At 39.1% G+C, this 14,990-nt stretch overlaps 1 protein-coding gene across 1 annotated transcript in view; it reads left to right on the forward strand.

Annotated features, from left to right (window-relative positions):
* Positions 1–1,247: 1,247 nt before the first annotated feature.
* rab33a (RAB33A, member RAS oncogene family) overlaps positions 1,248–14,990 on the forward strand; it is a 36,141-nt gene continuing 22,398 nt past the window's right edge. The window contains exons 1-2 of the mRNA XM_030146225.1: positions 1,248–1,458; positions 6,731–7,292. Of these exons, the coding sequence (XP_030002085.1) occupies positions 6,891–7,292 (402 nt within the window). The 5' untranslated portion in view covers positions 1,248–1,458; positions 6,731–6,890. The remainder of the gene's footprint in view (positions 1,459–6,730; positions 7,293–14,990) is intronic.

Here is a 14,990-nt window from a genome sequence, read left to right on the forward strand (position 1 = left end):
CAGGTGATCCACATAGACCCGCTGCCCATCATAGAGAAAACCCTTCCTCTGCCAAGCATTCCTAATTATTTCTTCCTTGCACTTATAGCTAGAGAGCTTCACAACAATCGACCGTGGAGGGGTATCTCTGGGCGGACGGGCTCCTAGCGCTCTGTGGGCTCTCTCCACACTGAATGTAAACGTCGGTGGTAACTCCAGTTTGTCCTTTACTCCAGTTTGGCCTCCACAAACGTACTAACCGACTCTGCGCTGTCTTCCACCCCCTCTTTAACACCATGAAGCCGAATATTTTCTCATCTGGCACGGCCTTCCTGGTCAGTCAGTTGCCCTTCTAGCCATTTTTGTTGTTTGATTAACTCACATGCTGCCTCCTCAATGTTCTGAATACGTTCCTCAGCACCCGCAATGCGATTTTCCGTTTTGTCAATCCTGCTGTTTGCCTTCTTTATTTCGTCCTGTATGCCTCTGAGGGATTCTGCGTTTTCTCGGCAAAACTCATTTATCTCAAGCAGAACTCTTTCCAACTCGGAAATGTTCTCAGCTGTTTCAGGGGGGCCGTGCATTAGCTCAGTAGTCTCCGACTCAGCTACTATAAACTCCGCTGTTAGCTTAACTTGCCCCTCTTCTTCATTTGCGTTAATCTCAGTGTTACGAGTATACTTTTTAGGTTTACCTCTTTTCATCTTCAAAGCCCCAACTCTTGTAATGAAATATTGTCTTTTGATCTCAAAATTTGTCCATGAGGGGCAAAATCTGAATTTAGTGTCGGGGAGCTAAAGTTTATGCTGCTGACATGTTGAAGTTCCGACCGGAAGTCCTTGACCTCTTATTTTAAAATACAGTTTTCTCTTATGGCCAAAGTGGCACCTGCAGTCGCCTTCTTTCTTATGGCAGTGTGGCTTGTTTCAGTTTCATTTTGTGTCAGTTTTTTGACTTGAAACATTGATAGGTTGTGTGTGTTTTTCTATATAAATGCTTTCTATATTTCACTGTCAGTTGCATTCAGGAGAATGTAAATGTCCCACTGAGAATCACTTTCAGACAAACAGGCCTTTGACTGGTAAAGAACGACGCTTTGTCAGACACAAGCCTTGGGATTGTTCAGCACAATGCAAGTGTGTGTGTGAGTTTGTTATGTATGTGAGAAAGAGAGTATGTGTGTCTCTTTGAGAAAGCAAGTGCATGTCTGTGAGGAAGAGATTAGGTTTGTGTGTGAGGGATTGTACAGCACAGAGTGGTGTGCCTGTATGCAACAGAGACATTGGCTTAGCGAGCAAAAACAGGACAAGTGTTTGGTACTTGTGTCTGCACGTCAGTCTGATGCCATCAGACAGGGAGTGTGTGCAGGTTTATGTTGTGTAATTTGTGTTTGTTATTTCATTTTCTGTTAGCAGAGTCAAAATGGAAGCAAGGCTGCATCATTACCTGACTGTATTTCATACAGCTTCATTTTCCACAGTAAGTACATCAGATTTAAAATTTTTGGTCATTGCTTTTACCCCTCCACAACATTGGTTTCTAAAAATAAATCCCACACCAGGATTTAAACAAATCTCCAAAAAAATTACTGCAATATAATCTATCATCTAAGTCTGCTATTCAAATGCTGAGAAATAGAAATAATATTGAGCTAATACTGAGATATGGAGGGAATATGGAAGGTTGTCAGGTTCCGCTGCTATGTTAGAGTCCTGTGGTGTTGATGCAAGTGATCAATCTCCCAATAGAAGTGGGTGGGTGGTGCTTTCACTTGAGGATAACTCAAATTAAATGAAAGTCCATATACGTATGACTTCCCATCAGTGATCAATGGTAACTATATTGATATCTAACTATTTACATGTTATAAGCCATCAAAATACGGCCCCTTGTAAGTAAGGGCAAATTTGTAATTTTTAAAAAATTCAAAACTCAAAATTTCTCAAAACTGTGAACATACTGTGTAGACATTGTCCCAAGGTAGCTACATACAAAAATTTTAAATGAATCCGACAAGCAGTTTTGTTGATGACAACAATGACGACAATGACAATGATGATGAAGGCAATAACAATGACAAAGACGACGATAGACACAGCACTTTCACAATACCTTATGGCAGGGGTCACCAATCCTGGTCCTCAAGGGCCGGTGTCCTGCATGTTTTAGATGTTTCCTTCTTCCAGCACAGGTGACGGTCATTTTTAGGCTTCTGCAGAGCTTGATGATAGGCTTAGCATTTGAATCAGGTGTGTTGGAAGAGGGATACATCTAAAACATGCAGGATTCCGGCCCTCGAGGACTAGGATTGGTGACCCCTGCCTTATGGCCTATCATACTGTGGTTGTCTTTGAGTGCTAGTCATTAGTGACACATTACAATAGTGTAAATGTCAACTAGAAGACCCTCACAGGTTCCTGTGCCTGCAATCATCCTGGGTACAGAAGGGCCATTGAACAAGACATGGAATCTCTACCACATTGAGTACCCATCTGGGGATGGGAAAGAAATGAGACATTCTCACAAACTGATGCTTGGTCAGGAGGCCTTCATGCTGGTTTTCAACACCCAGGGCATCCATAGAGCATCAATTTACAATACACAGGGTACTAGATGGAAGTCAGTGGAAGCCTTAAAGGTGCTGGAGACTTTCGTGACCAATTTTTCATCAAATCTGTAAAGCCTCAGTCATAGCTTAAGTATCACAAATCTGTAAGTCTTTCTGTTATTACTCACCTGAATCTCTTGCATTACAGTGAACAATTTCGAAGTGCCATCCGCCATAAACAAACCATGTGTTTACAAACAGAGCCGGGAGGTAACTCGGGCATCTTCGGAATTTTGTCGCAACATGCATTGTGGGAAGCGAAGACTCGCGCCACCGCCTGACAATGGCAGCAGTAGTGCAACCATATAGATGAAACAAACACAACGCGGAAACGGCTGAACAGCTGGAGGAATATGCATAGAGAGAAGGGAGCTCCTGTCGTTTCCACGTCATGTCTGTAGCAGCTGCTGGTGTCAGGCAGCTGCGCAAACCGGTGTTTCCCACAATGCATGTTGTGACAAAATTCTGAAGATGCCCGAGTTACCTCCCAGTTCTGTTTGTAAACACATGGTTTGTTTATGGTGGATAGCACTTTGAAATTGTTGACCATAATGCAAGAGATTCAGCTGAGTAATCACAGAAAGACTTAAAGATTTGTGATACTTAGGCTTTGACTGAGGTTTTACAGATTTGATGAAAAGTTGGTCATGAAAGTGTCCCACACCTTTAAAGTCAATGTAAAGGCATCAGAAATGGATTGCATTGGACAAAAACCTTTGATGATGGAGTTTGTGGACTTGGATCTCAGCTCAGCTCACCTCACCTCACCCGTTTGCTGACCTGAACCACATTGTCTAGGCATTCTTCAGAATACCCTGCACAATAAAAAAAATAATAAAAAATTATGCCAACCCCATGCAGTAAAAAACTACCTTCTACTTGTTCAAAATGTGAACAAGTTATAAATGGTGAATAACAACGCAAAAACATAGTAACATTTTAGAAATGTATATACCACCATGACACATAAAATATCTTAACTTAATCTGTTTTTAGTTTTTATGCCTGCATAGTGTTAATTTCATAAAAGTCTGACTAAGGGAAATGTTGGGAAATTAGCTATATTAGGCGTTATAATAGTGAGTTCTTTATGTCTCTACCATATGTCCATATGTCAAATGAATGAAAAACAAATGAATTAAATGAAGAGGAAAATACTTATGTGTCCAAGGCTGTGGCTCTGTACAGTTATACAGGCATTGCTCTTTTTAAATGAGGTATTCAGAGGTAATGTGGTTTGGTTTGGTTTGGTTTGGTTTGTTTGGTAGTTTTTCTTGTTTTTTGTCCTATATGGCTAATTCTTGTAAAATCATACCAAACAGTCTTGGAAAATGAATGCAGGTATTAATCCTGCATCAAAGCACCTTTAGACAGGACTATACCAAATCATGAAGAGAACTGTGAAAGAAACGTATTTTGAAGGAAAAGATAGAGGCCTGTAAAAGCAGTTCACTGCCAGCTGATTGTAATAATAAATATAATTTATTTGATTTTCCCCTGGACATATTCACTCTGCTTCTAAAGGAGAAACTGAACAGACCAGCAATTTGTCGACACTGTAGTCTTTTGCCTCACGGCCATGCTGTTTCATGGAATGTGATAATATGATCAGCTGACCAGATCACATGACTAAACAGTGTGAGAAAATCTGTTTCACTTTGTATCTCTGGTACTACCCACTGTGTTGTCTTTGCTCCTAAACCAGATATTGTATTTATTTGCAGTATTTCTACAATTTCTACAACTTTGGAATTTGTACTGAATTGCATTGATGAACAGGGATGTAGCTCAAAATTCAGTGCCCTGTTCATAATCATTCTCTGGGTTCCCTCTTCCTCTTACACATCTTCTGATTATATAGAGGAATCATCACATTATTAGGTAAGAACAACAAATACTAATGTAATATGTGTTTCAGTGTGCACATCTCCACATTTCAACCCTCCTGTACAATCAGTTACTGTGATACTTTTATTGCAGTTAAATACATTTGTTTAGTGCATCATACTCAAGTGAACACCATTTTTTCTATATTTATTAAAATGTCTGTTATTCCAAGGTTTTAGACAAAGCTGTAAACAAAATTATCATCATACTGCAATCAGTTTTCACTGATTTTTACACAAAGTTCAGTTAATATTCAGCCTTTTTTTTATTTAGTTCTGACACTAATTTTGTACAAAGAATAACCAACCACAGCTCATAGCACTGCCCCCACAGGCTTGTACTGTAGGCACTAGGCATGATGGGTAATCACATTTCATCTGCCACTCCTCTCACCCTGATGCATCCATCACTCTGAAACATGGTCAGTCTGGACTCATCAGACCACATGGCCTTTCTCCACTGAAACACAGTCCAATTTTTCTCACTGAAAAATTGTTTTCTTAGCGTAACACACAGCTGCAGCTCATCAATAGAGGGCACTAGGGCACAGCCCCATCTTTCTCACATGAAGAAGATGATAGGAATCACCTGTAACAATTTGACAAAAACATTAATATTTAAATAAACAAGCTATTCATGATACAGTCCATGATTACTGTATATAATCTGCATTCAAGTCTAGTTTAAAAATTTTTTTGTGTGTCATTTAATGGTTTCCTGTTTGGGGTGCATTTACCATAATACACTCTCATTATAAATGGCGTGTGCGCAGTACCCCCCCTGTCCTACCCAATACAAGATGTAGAAGAGCATTTAGGCACAACAAATTTACTAAGTGGCTGGATAGCTCAATGGTTAACACAACTCTCTTCAATGTGGTAGGCGGGGGTTTGATTCATAGCACATGTGGTATTATTGATTTGTGTTAGCTCTTGTGATGATTTTCTATTTTTTTTAATGCCATGCAATCTACCTTCACCGCTGGTCTAAATGCACTGGCCATACTATCAGTGGAAAAGACAATTGTCAGGGACATGCCTGACTTTAACAATAGTCACAGAAAAATTTGCAGGTTTGAAGGATAGACAGGTGAAATTTACATATAAAGAACAGATGACTGAAAACACATACTGTGTATTTTTATTTCAATTTAAATAGATATTTTGAAATAGTGGTCCATGTACTTTGGTGTATCCGAGTGGTGATATGTGTTTATAGAGCAGCTGAAAACTGACTTAGCTTGAAAACCGCAAACTGGTAACACATGTTTACTTTCAATCCCTTGAGTTCGGTTAACATTGTGTGTGTGGAAATGTTTTACTTGCATTACTAAATGTAACTGTAACTTTAACTTTAGATTTATTTATTTATTTTTTAATTTATTTTCTTCAAACATTCAAGTGATCTTTAATTACAGTCATTCAAGTTTTCTTCCACCCAGATCTTTCTGATGACAATGGTTCATCACTATCCTTCAAGGTTTTAATAATGCATTGGACAGTTTTTAACCTATTTTCCTTTATGTAGGACTTTGACCTTTGTGAAACGCAGTGGATCACATCAAAAACTTGTCGTAGCTGAATCATGTTAATTACTGCAGTAATTATCCAGTGGAAGAATCTGAACTATTTGCTGAGTTAAATCCAGGTTTGTTTGTTTCTATTTTGTTTTTGTTTTGAGTATTTCTGTACTAGTACATGCTTGAAATGTAAGTGTGGTGGTTTGGTAGCAAGACTTGCTCATGTTTATGGTTGTAGTTTTTTGTGCATCTTAAAAATGTATGTGGTTATGTGATATGCTATGTACACTTAACTGCTTGCCAGAAGTATGTGTATTTTTATTCATAATCATACTCATGTAGCTGGTCACTGATTCAAATATCATTTTGTGAAAGTGAAAATGAAATGGAAGTTTTTATTCTGTATTTTCTCGTTTTTACTCCATGTGTATATGGAGAGGAGTCACAGAAATGACAAAAACCTCAGTCTCTCTTTATTTGCTTATTTATGTTAACGTTACAGTCAATGTTACAACACATTAACTAAAGCAGGTGCATTTGGCTTTTGCAAAACAAAATGTGTTTGTTCATTCATTATGTTTTGTGGATGCAAAGAGAATTATGTATGAAGTGAATCTTGGGGCATTTGTAAAACATTGTGTGAGGTTTTGGCAGAATATTAGCTCCATTTAAATCTTAAATATATTGGAGCAGGACTGTAAAAGTGATCTTGTGTTTTTCATGCTTTTCCCTTTAAGGCCACAACCAGCTGCTGAAAGAGAGCGTCGCTGGTATTGTTGCATCCTCAGTCTCCTCCTCTTTCCCCTCCCTTCACTCACTCATCCATCCAGCCGTCCAGCCACCCCCTCTCCTTTCTACACACACAACCCCGTTTGCGCATCACCCTCCTCCGGCATCATGACTAACGATTCCCCGGAGGAGGAGACCCGAGTTCCGAGCTGCGGAGGAGCAGGAGGTGGAGGCGGAGGAGGGAGAGGCATCCCGCGGAAAAACCGAGCGGACGACAATGTGACTATCCTGACACCCTCCATGGATTACCACAGAGCCAGCCGGAGCCGGGCCAGCAGCAGCACCGAAGCTGCCCAGAGCCTCACGTCCTCCGTGGACCTCAGCACCTCCTCCCTGGAGCTAAGCATCCAGACGCGGATCTTTAAGATCATCGTCATCGGGGACTCCAACGTGGGGAAGACCTGCCTCACCTTCCGCTTCACCGGAGGCAGCTTCCCCGACAAGACCGAGGCCACGATCGGCGTGGATTTCAGGGAGAAGGCGGTGGAGATTGAAGGGGAGACTATAAAGGTAAAGCTAACAGAGGGTGGATGTGGATGTGGATGTGCAGTGTTTCCTCTCTGCCTTCAACCCCCTCCTCTTGGTTTTTGTTGATGTGCCTGTGGATCCCATCAGGCCTATTCTTTATTTTATTCACACATAAAAAGTGCTGCAGATATCACCAAGAGGAATATTTTGGCATTTTTGCTTGTATTTTGAAACATCTGCAAACTAATTCAAACATGTAAATATTTTCTAAGGAATATTGTTATATAGTCTTTCTGATACATCTCCTCTAAAGCCTCTTATTTCATTTGATCACTGGGAAAAAAAACAAAAAACTCATGAGTGCTGCCACACATTAAACTGTTTAGTTATAATTAGACATAGGACTGCAACTAATCACGATTTTCATCCTTGATTTATTTGTTATTTTCTTCAACAATCAATTAGTTGTTTGCCTCACAACATGTGAGAAAATAATGAAAAATACTGATCCATGTTTCCCCTTGAAAAACAAGATAATGTCCTCAAATGTCCAGTTTGGGCCACAGCCCAGAGATGTTGGTTTTGTGTCACAAACTAGAAAGTAGTCACATTTAAGAGGCTGGAATCAGATCATGTTATTTATTTGTGTATTTATTTATTTGTAAAAATAAATGAAAAGAAAAAATCTCAAAATGTAGCATGCCAAAATAACATAGACAAATGCAATCATAAACCAGGTATGCAGACACTCACTTTTCTTTATGGCAACAGGAACAACTTACACACATACTGGACTCAATCATTTACTACAAAACATCACAGAGCGTGATGAACTGCAGTTGAAAAACTTCCCGTACAATGAACATCATTCACATAACACTGAAAATGACATTGATCCAGATAACAACTTTTTCTCTGACATCAGCGAAAGCTGTAACTACTATACTCAAGAACAATTTAACAGCAGCATCAACATGGACAACAGTTTACCAATAATCCATTTTAACAGCAGAAGCCTTTATGCCAACTTTCATAACATCAAATCCTTTTTAAGTCAATTCAAATGTCCTTTCAATATTATAGCTATATTGGAAACCTGGTTAAATAGCAGTAGGGGTATGGATTTTGGAATTGAAGGTTATGAGATGGTTTACATTAATAGACAAAACAAGAGTGGGGGTGGTGTTGCTTTGTTCGTAGACAGGAATCTTGATTTTAAGGTAGTGGAAAACATGTCAACAGTGGTGGATAACGTATTAGAATTTGTCACTATAGAAATATTTATGGAGAAAAAGAAAAATGTCATTGTGAATTGTATATACAGAGCACCAAGTTCTAATATTGACCTGTTTAAAGATTGGATGGAGGAACATCTTTCAAAAGTAAATCAAAAAGTTATGTTCATTTTTAACATCAATTTGCTCAATCCAAATCCAGAAGAATTTATAAATACGATGTACAGTTATAATTTGCTTCCAAAAATCACCAGACCCAGCAGGATCACATCTCACTGTGCAACATTAATCGATAATATATGGACAAATGTCATAGACAATATCATAGTGAGTGGATTATTAATAAATGACATCAGTGACCACTTGCCAGACTTTACTATCTACAAGAACAACTACAGAAACACTAAGATAGACAATGGGTATTACTATAGACGTGTCAGGACAGAGGAATCTTTGGACAAATTAAAAAATGATTTACAAGCATTTGACTGGGAACCAATTTATAAAGAGAAACATGTAAATAAGACTTATGATAATTTTCTAAGAATATTTAAGGTTTTATATGATAGACATTGTCCAATCATACAATATAGTAGAAGAGGAAAACATAAGGATAATCAATGGATCACGAAGGGGTTAAAAAATACATGTAAAAAGTAAAATACACTATATAGACAGATTATAAAATATAGAACTAAGGAGGCGGAAAATAAATACAAGAAATACAAAAATAAGTTAACTAATATAATGAGAATTTGTAAGAAGGAATACTATTATAAAATACTAGAAAATAATAAAAATAATATTAAAGGCATATGGAACGTATTAAATAGTATTATTAGAAATGCTCCTAGTAAAGAGAGCTATCCAAATTATTTCATTGAAAATGATATCAATATCAGTAATAGGGACCTGGTGGTGAACATGATTAATGACTTCTTTGTTAATGTTGGACCAAACTTGGCAGATAAAATTCCTGCTTCAGCAACAGATCTGAGTAATGTAGTATCAGCAGATCAAAATCCAAATTCAATGTTTCTCAAAGTGACTGATGAAAAAGAAATGATAGAAATTGTTAATAAATGTAAAAATAAAACATCAACTGATTGTGAAGATATCAACATGATAGTTGTGAAGAGGGTCATTCTAGGCATTTCCAAACCATTAACTTACATCTTTACTTTATCATTCCAAACCAGGACATTTCCAAATCGAATGAATATGGCTAAAGTCATGCCATTATACAAGAATGGCGACAGACACCACTTCACAAATTACAGGCCTATTTCTCTTCTCCCACAATTCTCCAAAATCCTCGAAAAACTTTTTAATGACTGATTAGACACATTCATAGAAAAACACAAATTACTTTCAGACAGTCAATATGGCTTCAGAACCAACCGATCAACATCACTAGCATTAACTAAACTCATGAAGAAATCACGAATTCCATAGACAATAAAAAATTCACAGTTGGAGTTTTCATTGATTTAAAAAAAGCATTTGATAACATAAATCATGACATTTTAATCAATAAACTGAAACAGTATGGAATCAGGGGAGTAGTGCTGAATTGGGTGAGAAGCTATTTGGAGAATAGGAAACAGTTTGTGATAATGGGAGACTGTCGTTCTGAGTGTTTGGGTATTGTGTGGGGTGTCCCCCAGGGGTCAGTGTTGGGACCTAAATTGTTTTTAATGTATATTAATTATATATGTAAAGTGTCTGAACAAATTAAATTTGTCTTATTTGCTGATGACACAAATATTCTGGGAACCGGTGAGGATTTGCATCAACTTTTGGACATAATCACTTCAGCTAAATAAAATTAAGTTACGGTTTGACAAAAATAAGTTGTCAATAAATTTGTGTAAAACGAAATTCATGATTTTTGGTAAATGTAAAACCAGTAATGAGGTAAAGGTACAGATAGAGGGTGTAGACATAGAAAGGATGAATCAAAACAAGTTTCTAGGAGTAATAATTGATGATAAAATTTGCTGGAAACCTCACATAAAACATGTATAAAACAAACTATCCAGAAGCATCTCAGTGCTGGCCAGAGCAAAGGGGATATTAGATCAAAAATCCCTTCAGATTTTGTATAATTCATTGATCTTACCCTCTTTAAGTTATTGTTTGGAGATATGGGGAAATACATATACAAGTTCATTACAAAGACTTTTTGTACTGCAAAAAAGAGCAATAAGAATCGTTCACAATGTTGGTTTTCCTGACCACACAAATCCACTATTTTTCCATTCTAAAACTTTAAAACTCATTGACCTTGTGGAATTCAAAACTATTCAAATAATGTATAAAGCAAAGAATAACTTACTGCCGGACAATATTCAACAAATGTTTTGTGAAAGAGAGGGAGGCTATGATTTAAGGGGAAAGTTCAATTTAAAGATTCATAAAGTACGCACTACGTTAAAAAGTTTCTGTATCACGTCTGTGGAGTAAAATTGTGGAACAAATTGTGTGTGGAGATAAAACAAACATCAAACATAATTCAGTTTTTAAAAAATATATAAAAAAATGATTCTTGAGAGGTACAGTATTTAATAATGACAATAAGGACTGTTTGTTTATGGATGATGTTGTACTGATAAATCTGCTGTAGTTATTGAAGAAAATGGTTGAATTGTTGAGTCTGCTTGTATGACTGGACTGCCATGATCATATTGTTGGGTGTAATTCAGTTACTGCATTATGTATTTGTTGTGGTTTGATGTTAAAATTAGGAAAATATTATTGTTTGACTCTTGTATCAAGTTAGCGATAAAAGTGTAAAAGCACTGAGGGGTAGGATTAAATAAGTTCATACTTCTTCCTACACCTTTTCGACCATGCAAAATTCAGACTTGTATGTGCTTGGAGATGGATTCTGTCCATTTGAATGTTTTATTTTATTTTTATTTTGTTTTGTTTCTTTGTTGGTTTTTTTGCATGTTCGAAATAAATGAATAAATCAAATCAAATATTCAGTTATCAAGCCAGTTGAGACATAATTGAATAATCTCAGTGGGGGAAATTGGTGGTTTTCTTTGTTTATATCACTAGAGTGAGTAGCTTTGGATTTCTGATCTTTGGCATTGTGGGGAACAGGACAATGTTTTGTTTTGGTGGATTTTGGTGTTTGGACTGACAAACATTATCAAGTCATTCTGAAAATACCTAGCAGTTTCCTCAAATGTGAAATATATTAGTCATACAGTTAGTTGAATATATTCATTCTTTGTAGAACAAAGGCAGAAAACTAGATCACATGTCCAGTCCTAGCAAATATATCCATAATATATTTATTATAATTAATGAACATATTAATGCATATAAGTAAGGGAAGTAAGGGATGCCGTCAAGCAGAAGGAGTCTTATTGAGCCTTGTTGGCTCTTGGGACTCCAGAGGCAGCTGATGGGTACTGGCGAGCCAAGCGTGCCGCAGCAGTTTTTGTGGAGGCAAAAACTGAGGTCTGGGTGGAGTTTGGGGTGGCCATGGAGAAGGACTATCGGTCGGCCTCGAGGAAATTCTGGCAAACCGTCCGGGGCCTCAGGAGGGGAAAGCAGTGCACCACCAACACTGTTTACAGTGGAAGTGGGGAGCTGCTGACCTCGACTGGGGATGTTGTTGGACGGTGGAAGGAATACTTCGAGGATCTCCTCAATCCCACTGTCACGTCTTCCATGGAGGAAGCAGAGGCTGAGGTCTTAGAGGTGGACTCGTCCATCACCCAAGCTGAAGTCACCAAGTGGTGGCAAGCTCCTTGGTGGCAGAGTTACCGGGGGTGGATGAGATTCGCCCTGAGTACCTCAAGTCTCTGGATGTGCAGGGACTGTCTTGGCTGACATGTCTCTGTAACATTGCGTGGCAGTCGGGGACAGTACCTCTGGATTGGCAAACCGGGGTGGTGGTCCCCCTTTTTAAGAAGGGGGACCGGAGGATGTGCTCCAACTACAGGGGGATCACACTCCTCAGCCTCCCGGGCAAAGTCTATTCCAGAGTACTGGAGAGGAGGATCCGACCGATAGTTGAACCTCGGATTCAGGAGGAACAATGCGGCTTTCGTCCTGGTCGCATAACGCTGGACCAGCTCTATACTCTCCATCAGGTGCTCGAGGGTTCATGGTTCATGTATTGGACGGTTGTGGTAAAGAAGGAGCTGAGCCAAGAGGCGAAGCTCTCGATTTACTGGTCAATCTACGTTCCTACCCTCACCTATGGTCATGAGCTTTGGGTCGTGACCGAAAGGACAAGATCCTGGATATAAGCAGTTGAAATGAGTTTCCTCCGTCAGGTGGTTGGGCGCACCCTTAGGGATAGGTTGAGGAGCTCAGTCACCAGGGAGGAGCTCGGAGTAGAGCCGCTGCTCCTCCACATCGAGAGGGGCCAGCTGAGGTGGCTCGGGCATCTGTTTTGGATGCCTCCTGGACGCCTCCCTGGGGAGGTGTTCCGGGCATGTCCCGCTGGGAGGAGGCCTCGGGGAAGACCTAGGTTACGTTGGAGAGACTATGTCTCTCAGCTGGCCTGGGAACGCCTCGGGGTCCCCCCGGAAGAGCTGGAGGAGGTGTCTGGGGAGAGGGGAGTTTGGGCATCCCTGCTTGGACTGTTACCCCCGCGACCCGGCCCCGGATAAGCAGTGGATAATGGATGGATGGTTGGATTAATGCATATATACTGTTTTCACATTCAAGATATACACATATGTACATTTGTGAATTGGATAGAAGTTGATTTTCACTGCAGATACATTATCACTCAAGCAATGTGCCTTCTAATGCAATTTGTATTAAATCATAGCTATCATATCTTATTCTTTTTGTGTAACTGACATCATTACCAATGTACGCCCTACATACTGAGGCACTGTAATTAATGAATTAAATTAAATTAATTAAAATTTCACAATTGTCAAGAACAACTCTATTAGGAATGGACAGATGGGCCAAAATCAATCTGAGGACAACAGTATGGTGTAACATTCTAGGCGAAGAGTCATTAAAACTGAACTAGAGGGTATTGCTAGTGCTTATTGTTAGGATCTGTATTCATTCAGTGTTTCCTCATGTGTTACTCTGTTATGTGCACATCCTGGGTCTTCTCAGTTGACTTGTGTGCATATATCCAATCTCTGTTACATGCCTCCTCCCACTCCTGTCTCCAATCAGACCAGTCTGTCTGCAACCTCCACATGCCCCCTGATGCTGACTCACAAACACTCACACATACACACACTAACACCTATAAGGTCAGTGTGTCTGAGTCATCCATATTCCTCCAGAAATTAAAACTTTCAACACTATGAGTCATCTTTTGTTAAATGGCTGTATTTGTGGCATCTGACCTCTCAGGTGTAATTATGTTATACATCAAGATGGTGGCATAACAAAACATACCAGCATCTCTTTATTAAATGCATATACAGCTGAAAAGTGTTTCTCTTCTTGGAAACTATGATCTGTCAGTACTCAAACCAAGATGCAAACAACTGCACAGACATCTGTTACAGCATCCATCTTTTAGTGTTACTGAAAATATAAGCGTGTCAATGTCAAATAGAGATTAAACAGAGCAGACGAGCTCACACTATTGTGCACAGATTTACTACGAATGCTGGAAGTTGAATAGTATCCATGAACACACACAAAACAATTAGTTTTAAGCAAGGGAGTAGGTTTGAATCTGACATTGGTGGGGACATAAAAGTGCTCCAAGGCAGCACTCCTAAAGGTTGATGTTTTTTTGCTTTTGCGATCATAATTTCACATCATGTAGAGCTGATCAAACAAGCAAACAATCATAGTCAGTCAGTTCTAGCCATTTTGGCACCCTAGGCGAGATATGAAACACACACACACACACACACACACATATACATATGGGGGGGGGGGGCACGATACATGAAGCATGAGAGGAGATGCACAAAGCAGCCAGCAGTAAACCACATAGAAACATAAATAAACCAGCCAACTTGCAGTAAACCATACAGAAACATAAATAAACCACATAGAAACATTTATAAACCAGCCAATTAGCAGTAAACCATATAGAAACATATATAAGCCTGGCATTGGTAAAAGATGCAATGTGAAGCAGAATTTCACCAAAGTTCACAGGAACTTTTTCTGTGATTCTCTGGTGGGAATCAGCCTCCATAAAGAGAAGGCAAATGAGCTGAAAAGTAAATTCCGAAAACAGTCCATGTTCACTAAATCCACCAAGAAGCCATCAGTTCAACACAGGCATCATTTAAAGTGGTTCACATCCTGGACAAGCACCAACAGCCCTTCACTAATGGAGGTAGAATTAAAGAGACTATGACTACAGTGGTGGAATCATTATTCCAACCGGAACCATAAACACAAGACAGAGATTCTGTCCATCACTGCTGATGCCCAGCTTGGTGTGTGTGCTATCTGCACATGCACTCAGACAGCTGGAGTCGTAGCTGAACAGGTGCCTATGGGTTTCACTCCAGTGTGATGACTCTGTAGAAGTGATTGG

The sequence above is a fragment of the Sphaeramia orbicularis genome, chromosome 10 (genome assembly GCF_902148855.1).
Source record: "Sphaeramia orbicularis chromosome 10, fSphaOr1.1, whole genome shotgun sequence".
Lineage (NCBI taxonomy): Eukaryota > Metazoa > Chordata > Actinopteri > Kurtiformes > Apogonidae > Sphaeramia > Sphaeramia orbicularis.